Genomic DNA, 11,100 nt, shown 5'->3' on the forward strand with positions numbered 1-11,100 from the left:
AATGAGTTGTGCTAAAAGTTAATTAAAATTAATGATATTAATTTGTATTTTAAAATTTATTTATTCATTTGTTGAATATATGAGGATGCTGAATTTGTGATAAATTTACGCATCTCTTTTGTATCAAAAATAGCCAATAAGTGTCATTGAAAATTTTCAGTTGTCGTCAAATATTTTTTCTGAAGTTCTATGGAATGGATTTTTTTTGTTTTGTTTTTCAATAACTCTTAAATCCAAAACAAAAGACGTCATTATGAAACATCAACAACGTGAAAAGTACTGGATTATTAGAGAACACGACATTTGTTACAATCGATGGCTCACCCAGAAAATGCGTCAAATTTGCGTAGATTTTCTGTTGCGCTATCTTTAATTAGCTAAGTCTTTGGTTTTACCAGATGGTTTGTAAATTAATAAAATGTAAATTGCACAATTGCAGTGTTTACGTTTTCCGGTTTATTTAAAATCATAACTTAAGTCAAATTGTCGTCGTCATATTCCACTATTTTTTGGTTCCCCCTGTACATCTGGTTGTAATTTTAAACGTTTATTTTAGAATAGTTTTACTCTGTTTATTTATTTATCTATATTTTTTTTAGACTTGCTCTGATATATCTGTTTATTTATTGATCATATGGTATCAATAGAATTATTCTGTTACTTCTGTTTATTTGTTAATCTATTTTTCTCTTGAACTGTTCTATTACATCTGTTCATTCATTGATTTATGTTTTCTCTGGAACTGTTCTGCTATATCTGTTTATTTATTGATCTATGTTATATCTATAGAAATTGTCTGCTACATCTATTAATGTATATATCTATGAATATTCAGCAGTGTACAGTTTTGATAATATTATGAATATGAACATTCTTATCTTATGTTTAAGTTTATTTCAGTTTAGTGTCTTTTGCCTTTACAAAATATTCACGTCAATAATCTATATAATAAAGCTCTTCGCTTAAATTTGTATTTATATTTGTGTGTATATATATATTAGCTGGTCAACCGGCTGGACAGAATTGGATGACATTTTTTCAGAAAACTGCGACGTTATATATTTTATATTTCCAGATTTACGAAAAGTTGTGTTCATTTTATAAGTTGGTTCAGGAGATCTGTTTAAGCACTACAACGGTTCCAAACTAAACAACATCAAGTTTATATGGACTTTGTGACCTATTAACTCCATCAGTTTTGATTTTTCTTCCTACAGGTGAGACTTATTTAATTGCTTTGATGGACTTTAAAACTATTCTCTTCTTTTCAGTAACTTTTTTCTAGTTGGAAATGCCAACTGTAATGGGAAAACTGAGAATAGCTTGAAAATTAAGCTTTTAACAATTGCAAACGTTTTTTTGAATGAAATAAGGAAATCACTTCTACAAGACCTGTAAAACAAAACAAAGTTATGCAGATGCTTGAAACGTACAATATTTTAATCTACAAAAAATCTAGTCTTGTTTAATTTAGAGGATGTATGTTCTCTCTGTCCTCGGTGTTCTAGGATTAGTTCTGGGAGTAGGAGGACAAGAAGATTGTAAAACTATTGGTAAACACCTTTTAAACTTTTCAATAACAAGAAAGCATTGAAGAAAAAAAATTATCATAAATCTAATAAATTAAACATATTTTGATATTAGGATATTAGATTTATCTTGGTTAAATATATCCTTGATATATGATATATATTTAGATATTGATATTGGATCTACTTGGTTAAACATATCCTGGATATATGTTATATATTTAGATATTGATATTGGATCTACTTGGTTAAATATATCCTGGCTATATGATATATATTTAGATATTGATATTGGATCTACTTGGTTAAACATATCCTGGATATATGATATATATTTAGATATTGATATTGGATCTACTTGGTTAAATATATCCTGGATATATGTTATATATTTAGATATTGATATTGGATCTACTTGGTTAAATATATCCTGGCTGCTTCACTGTGAAATATCACCAGAAGATGTACTATTCGTCAGAAGGTACAGACTACAGAAAGATTACAGTAAGACTACAGTAAGACTACGGTAAGACTAAATTAAGACTACAGTAAGACTACAGTAACTACAGTAAGACTACAGTAAGACTACAGTAAACTACAGTAAGACTACAGTAAGACCACAGTAAGGCTAAAGTAAACTACAGTAAGACTACAATAAGACTACAGTAAGACTACAGTAAGATTACAGTAAGACAACAGTAAGACTACAGTAAGATTGCAGTAAGACTAGAGTAAGACTACAGTAGAATACAGTAAGACTATAACAGTAAGACTACAGTAAGACTACAGTAAGACTACCGTAATACTACAGAATATTTATTCATCAATCATAACATTTCACATCTAAATTCTTGATGATTTTGAAAAAAAGTAACCAAAAAGAAATATTGACAAAGAAGAAAGGGGTGTTTTAATGTTATAGTTTCTTCTGTTTTGTTTCAATAATAGTGTTTTACAGTTAATACGAATGGAAAAAAAATCGTACTATAGCATAAAACGCACAGCATTTATTAATTATAAGGCCTATTCATAAATACATTAAAGGTTGTGAATCATATATACCCAGAGTAGGGTTCATCAACATATTTACCATTGCACTTCTTTAGCTAAACACATAGGATTAGTTTTTAATATTAAAACAACGTTTAAAAAATACATTTTTTTAATTGAAATTGCCAACCGGAAACCGTTTTTTCAAACTAATAATTCCCTAATGCAAGCGAAATTATTTTTTTCAAAATACATGGATATATGGGTACGTACAGGGTGTTCCACGAAACATGAGATTTGTGAATAATTTGAAATGTCTTCTTCCCTATATTGTAATAGATATTAAAAACTTTTTTTTGTTCAATAAAATCTTTTGCCAAAATATATTTTACTTTGAAATCAATTTTATTATAATATGATTACCATTAAATATTCTTATAATTCTCTTTGGTATTAAACAACTTAAGTAATTATGGAAGAAGACATTTTAAATTATTCACCAACTGTCATGTTTCATGGGACACCCTGTATTGAAAGATCCATAAGGCCAAAAACCAATATTTGAGAACAAAAATATCTGTTTTTGTCATTAATACGTAAAATAATTTGGAAAATATTTAATAAAAAATGTACAGTATTCACCAGCTTTCTTTTGATGCATAACAAATTTCGATGTTTCGAAAAAAAATTTTTGGCTAGAAATTTTTTGAACTTTTGGAATGCTAAATATAAATTTCGGTTACATTTTTAAGACCTAGGAGCCTGAAATTTAGCAACAACTCATGTCTTTACAGATATATTTCAATTTTAAAAAAAAGTCCAAAATCGATCCCACATAACCCAGGATTTTCAAATTAGATAAAATAAATAATAAATAAATATTTTATTAAGCACATGTAAATGCATATACATGAATTCTATGATTTTTACAGTGCCGGGAAACCCGGAGAGCTCAATATATTTCCATTAATAAAAGAAGTTTACATAAGCCGCTTAAAGGTTGGGAAACTTCAGCAACTTAATGTTTAAATATTGAGACATGTTTGAAACAGTTCAACTGTTTATATTCTATACTTCTTCTTACTCTACTCTAGTTGCGTTCATTAATTGAATATCAAAAAACCTTAATTAACAGCGGGTGATTATTTTGAGTAGTTTAAAAGTAGATTTTTTAGCTGGGACATATTGTGTGTACAATATAACTCATCATTTTGACTCAATCATTAATAACACCTTGAAATGAAACCCTTAATAACACATACATCGAAAAAATTCATCAAATGTCGTATTCTTCACTTTCTGATAATGGAATGTTGCAGTTATTTAGTATTTTAATTAAATGATTATATGGAACTCTTTAAAACTGGTCCCGCATATTCATGGCTATTTATTTATTTTCGCAAATACTTTACGTAATTTACGTAATATGGTATAAAACTCATTGAAAAATAGTCAAGACGACATTTAATAAATTCTTCCGATGAATTCGTTATTAAGGGTATCACTGTACGTCTTACAAAATGTTCTGTTTGCAATGCGCACAAGTAACAAAAATTAAAATAAGCTACTTTTTTTGGCATAATCAAAAGAAATCTTGCTGAGTTACTATTTTAAAAGGTGAAAAAATGGGATATCTTTAAAATATAAATGATATCTGTCAGGTATAAAAAATTATTTTAAAATTTTAGATTTTCTTTAAATGGGAAATAATATATTGTATCTTATGGAAAGATTTAAATTGATTGAGTTAGGAAAATAATGTGGGTTGACTTTGATGTATTCACCTCTAAACTATGCTTTTAAAAGTCGTCTTCTGCAACCTAGATATCTAGAATTATATTCTGTATAGAGTAGAATCCAAAAAAACTTGAACTTTATCCATATAAGTAGAACCAAAAAACTGAGTACCATGAAACAAGTGCGGTTTCAGGATTAAATGCAGTGGGGGTAAAATGAATAATCGCACTGCCCTATATTGATAATACTACAGACTACTTCAACTACTACAATGTATGGTTTTTGGTTTTTTTATTAAGTTACCATGTGAAGTTGGAGGATGTAAGTACAGGTTATTACAATTACACTCTTAATGTCTTCTGTACTCGAACTTCGTGTACGCAGTACATAGAAAATCTCAGGTTAGTAAATTACATACAAACATTATTACATGTCAGTAAAAAATAGTTGTTTGGAATTGATTCTGATTTATTAACAGAAATTGAATTTTGGGAAACTTTATAACTCAATTCAAATTTTTTTAATCTTTAAGTTTAAACAATATTAATCTCTACTTGTGTTTGCGATTTAGACTCATTTTTATAAGATATTTAACAAAAGCTTTTTTAAGAATCAGCAGCAGATCGGAATAATAATCATGATTTTCTTATACAAGGTTACCCCAAGGTTGAGACTTTAAAGACGACCCAAAACTCTAAAAATATGACGATTTAAAGATTGCGTTTTGGTTTCTGCATTTTAAAGAGAATTTTGATGGTGTACTAAATGGTCAAGCACAGAAATAAGCCAGTTTTGGTCTATACAAGGAACCCTAAATGCAAGAAAACAGATTAAATAAATTCCGCACAATCGTCTCTGAAATCTCATCTTTTGTGTGTAACCCTGTTTATACTATATAGTAAAAGAAAGTTTAAAACCAAAAAAAATTAATGTATACTTACGTTGCACAGGAGGTGCATAAAAAGTAAACTAATGTACACTATAACGAATTGTAAATAAATTGGTGAATCGATGTAAGAAAGTCCCGGGAAAAAAGTTTCAGGAAAAAACCTAGAAATAAAAACTGTAGCAAAAAATCAGAATTTTCTCAAGTCTTTGAAAAAATGTCACTGGAAATAAAGTTCTGTGTTTTGGATTTCTGGGACTTTTTTTCTAAACTAGTATGGGGGCTGCCAATTAAAAGTCCGGAAGAAAAAAAATCCGAGGAAAAGAAAAACCTAGAAAAAAAGTCTCGGGAAATATGAACTCAGTAATTAAAGTCTGAAGAAAAAAGTCCTAAAAAAGTTGTGTATATATTTCCCCGTACAAGTGTACTATGTAATAATGTACATCATAAACAGGGCTAATTTTATGTTATTAAATAAAATGAAAAAGTAAATGCTAACTACACTTGTGATGAATATGTATATATATATGTAACAATTATATTTTAAATGTATATGTAAATTATGTTCCATAAAAGGGAATTATTTTTCCTTATATCTGCATATTGAATATATATAGTTAGGGGTGTTTTAATAACAGGCCCCTGAAAACCTACGATCATTGTAAGGATGTTTACAACTAGGACTTTTTTCCATGGTGTATCATGCATTTTCACTTGTTAGAGGACTTTTTTCTAAGAACTTTTTTGTAGAAAATCATACTGGAGCCAGAAAAAAGTCCTAGAAAATAAAGTCTTGAATTGGTAGGACTTTATTTCCGGAAACTTTTTAATAAAATGACTTTTTTCCACAGGACTTTTTTAGTGGGAAATTTTAAGACTTTTTTACCGGAAATTTTTTTTCCAAGGACTTTTTTGGCGGTTAGGTTATTGTGCGGGATAGATGACAATTTTAATGTACTGCGCAAAATGTTTAATGTACAGCGCTAAATATTTAATGTACAGTGCAAAATGTTTAATGTACAGTGCAAAATTTTTAATGTGCAGTGCAAACTGTTTCATGTACAGAGCAAAATGTTTAATGTACAGTGCAAAATGTTTAATGTGCCGTGCAAAAGTTTAATGAACAGCGCAAAATGTTTAATGTACTGTGCAAAATGTTTAATGTACAGCGCAAAATGTTTAACGTACAGCGCAAAATGTTTAATGTACAGCGCAAAATGTTTAATGTACGTCGTACATATGTTTGATTTCAACATTAACAACTGAGCAGTGAACAGAATATGTATGTATACTGTACAAATAGTGTACTGCACACTGCACAGTGTACAATATTAGCGTACTCTGCATATTAATAAATTAACCAATGTACAGGAGTTGTATAAAGTACAATGTGAGTTTACAAGCGGAAATGGATGATGGTGAATTGTTTGATTATAATTCTCAGGAAATAGGTAAAAGAGAATATTTGATAATGTACATTCACAAACATCATGTAAAAAGCTCTAAGCTGGAAAATTATTAAAAGAAAGGAATGATTTCAATTTTTAAAAAAACTGATTTTATATTGGCCAATCATGAAAACATATGATAAATAACAGTGTAGTTTTTACTTTTGTTAAACTAATGTATCAAAAAAGTACAAGGTGGCCCACTAAACATGAACAAGGTGGCCCACTAAACACGAACAAGGTGGTCCACTAAACATGAACAAGGTGGTCCACTAAACAGGAACAAGGTGGCCCACTAAGCATGAACAAGGTGGCCCACTGAACATGAACAAGGTGGCCCACTAAACATGAACAAGGTGACTAAACATGAACAAGGTGGTCCACTAAACAGGAACAAGGTGGCCCACTAAGCATGAACAAGGTGGCCCACTGAACATGAACAAGGTGGCCCACTGAACATGAACAAGGTGGCCCACTGAACATGAACAAGGTGGCCCACTGAACATGAACAAGGTTGCCCACTAAACATGAAAAAGGTGGCCCACTAAACATGAACAAGGTGGCCCACTAAACATGAACAAGGTGGCCCACTAAACATGAACAAGGTAGCCCACTAAACATGAACAAGGTAGCCCACTAAACATGAACAAGGTGGCCCACTAAACATGAACAAGGTGGCCCACTAAACATGAACAAGGTGGCCCACTAAACATGAACGTAGAACTTGAAGTTCTTCCTTGATCTTGAAATAACTTACGGCATCCATTCATGATATATTCAAATGTGTTCTGCAATTTTTTCAATTCCTAAATTACCAAATATATAATAGGATTTTGTTCAGATGTCAAATTATAAAGTAGAATCAAATTTTCCTGGCGTTCTATCTCTTTGTCACTTTTGAAGATAAATATAAGGTACACCATAATATGACTTTTAAGTTGAGAAACTTTTTTATGAAAAACAATTGTCAATAGATGTCTATATCAAAGATTAAAGTCGATCTTTAAGTCGCTTCTTAACATGGCATACTTAGTGGGCCACCCTGTACAAAATATTGAAGTAAATTTAAGCTTGTTTCATCAAAAATCTTTACAAAAAGATTTTTGATTAAGTTTAGAAAAATATGTTGTTTTCCTTCAAATCATTTTCCTCAATTAAAAAGAATCCATCAATGATGATAATTTTTTAAGTTGTTATTTTTAACATTATCATTTTTCCTTTTAAGCAAATATTTTAGTGCTAAAAGAAGAATTGCCCAGTACACCTCAGAACCTTCTAATATCTGGTAAGTGATAAAAACAATTAGTAATATAAAGCTTAATTAGCGGAACAAATCTCTTAATGGTTTGTTAATCAATAGAAATATCATGCATTAAATAAATCATTACTATTAGGGAATCATTTTGATATAAAAAGGACCCAAAAAAAATTAATTTTTAATGGTGCCAAAATTTCAAAATAATGTTTATTTTTAAATCACCAACAGGTTATGAAATTTGAGAAAATATATAAATAGTTTTCTTTCAAATTTCTTAGAATTTATTCAGACTCATCTCAAAATATAGCTCAATTTTACATGGAATGCAGAATATTGGCTTCTCTATCAGATGATAACTAATTATTGTCTATAAAGCAAAGAAAAGTGAGATTGAAAAGCATTGTAAAAATATTAACTTAATTTAATAATAAATTCAAATTATCTTAAACTCAGGAAAGTAAGGAAGGTTGATTGTGTAAATTTCACCTTGCTTCACCCAGAATAGTATACATATTAAATATTAATAGTATACATATTGGATATTAAATCGCAAGCGCAACTGGACATATGTGTCATGACAACTGTATATTCTTTGTACTATATGTACTGTACTATAACTGTACTACAAGATGAGACGAGTAGTAGCCTACAGGTCAGCTGGGTACCACCACAGGAAGGAGAATACTGCGTACATCATTATAAAGGTTAACTATTATATTGTTTGCGTCCGATCGTGGTCAACAGTCACAGATTGAGCTGCACTTAATCACGTTAAATCAAAAGTTTCTGCTTTTAAAGGGAGTGACCGACAATGTATGGTAGGTGAACTGAGAATGCAGTATTGTGGAAAAATTTGTTAGGAATCATTTGAGACCTATCAGACGTTTATACGGGGCATATTTGTTCAGCAAAGCCCAAACGGATGATTTTGAACCTCGACTTTAGGCTCAAACTCGGTAATTATACATCATTAAAATGTTTTATATGTCTCAAATGAATTCTTAAAATTTCCCTGCAATACTACATTCTCAGTTTAACTACCATACATTGCCGGTCACTCCCTTTAATATCAAATATCAAATTTTTTCTTGGTTGAAAAAAGAATGCTCTATTCAAAAAATACTCTGAATAGTTCATAAAAAGCAACATTTTATTTTAGTTTTCAACATTTAAATTCTAAAAACCTTTTCAACCCCAGGAATATTTTTTTAAACCTCATTTCTGTAAAGATGTCTCAAAAATCCTAATAATTTACGTGACAAATAATTGTGTATAGGCAAAATATGAATAAAACTATTGGATATGAACAGATATTAGATTCTTCGGTTTTTTTGGAATTTTTTCTATTCCATGTTCCTGCACAATTTGTTGACATGTATATTATATCGTTCATAAGAAAAACTTCTATATGAATGAAAGTAATGCAACCTTTTCACAATTTAGTATTTGTAAATCGACCCTAATCCTCAATTATTTTTTGAGAACACTCCCTTTAAGTTTATTTGAATGATCTAACCTCGAACCAAGAATATCAAGTGAGTCTGGAGACAGAAGAACTATCCCTAGAGATAAAAGGTAAACATCATAGTATAAAGTTAAACGTTTATGATTTTCTGGAGGAAAAAAAAGAATTGTGAGTTTGATGGGCGCTTCACGCTCTTTGTTCTTCTTTTAGACTTAGCTTTTTAGTTTTTCCTTTTTGTTTCTCCAGGGGAATTATTCTTTCTTACATTCGTAAACAATAACAGTTTCCAAGATGTTCCTGATTTAATTTGTGATTGATATCACGCACCTCTGACCCTTTAGTAAAAGTTAATTCAACCTAAAGTCTGACCGCGTCAACCTTGTTGCACCGACTAGTCCTATTGAGTGTCTGCTTTATATACCCAAAGTCCGGGCGATACAGTACAAACTGGGACCAGAAAGGTTGACCCGGCTCGGAAATTCAAATGTACTACGGCTGCCCGTGATATAAATATTTCTTGGTTCACAAATTTTACTTCAGTCTTGTTATTCCTGAACAGATTAATGTGTTTTTATCCCAAGACGGAGGGAAAAAATCCTTTTAATCCTTGCATGATATATGTTTAGAATTGCAGGCCTGTGTTGGGTATGGAGTAACTGTCACCCCTGTAACTGGGTCTGGGAATGAGGGTAAATAAATTTGTCAACGTGTCTCCAAATCTCAACCCTCCAAAAAAAGAATCCCAATTAATGGTAACTTTTCATCCTGTTTTAAAGCGCAAAAATGCGAGAAAAAAATTTCTTATCATGAAAAATACTTGCGGAATTATGCAGCAGAGACAAGAAAAGAACGCTGACAAAATATATCTCATTTCACGATAAAAATTAGAATTAGAAATTCATATGGCATTCTTAATTTTCAGATAAAGGATATATTTAGGAAGGATAGTATCTACAGAAAACACATATTTAGGAAGGATAGTATCCACAGAAAACATACATTTAGGAAGGATTATATCCACGGAAAACATACATTAAGGAAGGATAGTGTCCACAGAAAACATACATTTAGGAAGGAAGGCATCTATCTCTGGAGTAACGAGTTTTAGGGAGGATGGTATCTACAGAAATGTATTTTTTAGGAAGGATGGTATCTACAGAAACATATGTTTTAGGAAGGATGGTATCAACTTCTGGAGCAACTAGTTTTGAAAACCCAAGTAGACCATCCCAACTCAGGTACTGAAGATACATAAACTCATAGCATTCCGGGATCTAACTGTTCAACTTTTTTAAGATGTTTTTCTGATAATTTATTTATCTATCTAGACCTTAAGCTAGTGGTTCTAATTATGTATATATCTATCTAGACCTAAGGATAGTGGTTCTAATTATGTCTCCTTCTACTGGGTTCCTGGTTCCAACTATAGTTCCTGTCTGCGTGGAACCTCAGCTTTATGTGTACAATCCGAGTTCCAAGATCAGCCAGCAGGTTAAAATATTCATTCTTAACAAAAAAAAACCTTATATGCCGTGCCTAGTCACCATAGAGAATAGAATATATAGAGAGGAATTAAAAGAATCTCTCGGTATGAATTTTTTCAGTCCCTTTCAGTCTGAAAGGGAGTTCAAAGTGTACAAATCATGTAAATGTTCACAAATTATATGCAGTACAGTACATTAATACAGTATGTTGCCTATACTATCCATTTCAATTTCGAATTTTTTAAACTGTTAAATAAACTGTATAATGAATAAATTTATATATAGATAAGCGTCCCAGTGTCC

At 30.6% G+C, this 11,100-nt stretch overlaps 1 protein-coding gene across 2 annotated transcripts; it reads left to right on the forward strand.

Annotated features, from left to right (window-relative positions):
- Nucleotides 1-1,079: 1,079 nt before the first annotated feature.
- Nucleotides 1,080-10,813, forward strand: LOC111713436 (protein sidekick-2). Of its 2 annotated transcripts, none has more exons than XM_023488300.1 (11): nucleotides 1,080-1,217; nucleotides 1,475-1,553; nucleotides 1,926-2,010; nucleotides 4,556-4,657; nucleotides 6,514-6,593; nucleotides 7,828-7,875; nucleotides 8,478-8,552; nucleotides 9,346-9,423; nucleotides 9,940-10,002; nucleotides 10,488-10,551; nucleotides 10,683-10,813. In XM_023488300.1, exons 2-11 carry the CDS (start codon nucleotides 1,478-1,480, stop codon nucleotides 10,807-10,809), a joined length of 798 nt encoding a protein of 265 aa, XP_023344068.1. In that variant the 5' UTR covers nucleotides 1,080-1,217; nucleotides 1,475-1,477; the 3' UTR covers nucleotides 10,810-10,813. The 2 variants fall into 2 exon arrangements, with proteins under 2 accessions (XP_023344068.1, XP_023344060.1); XM_023488292.1 differs by having other exon boundaries at nucleotides 1,477-1,553; nucleotides 10,455-10,551.
- The last annotated feature ends 287 nt before the right edge of the window (nucleotides 10,814-11,100 follow it).

Source organism: Eurytemora carolleeae, unplaced genomic scaffold (assembly GCF_000591075.1).
Source record: "Eurytemora carolleeae unplaced genomic scaffold, Eaff_2.0 scaffold29, whole genome shotgun sequence".
NCBI classification, from domain to species: domain Eukaryota; kingdom Metazoa; phylum Arthropoda; class Copepoda; order Calanoida; family Temoridae; genus Eurytemora; species Eurytemora carolleeae.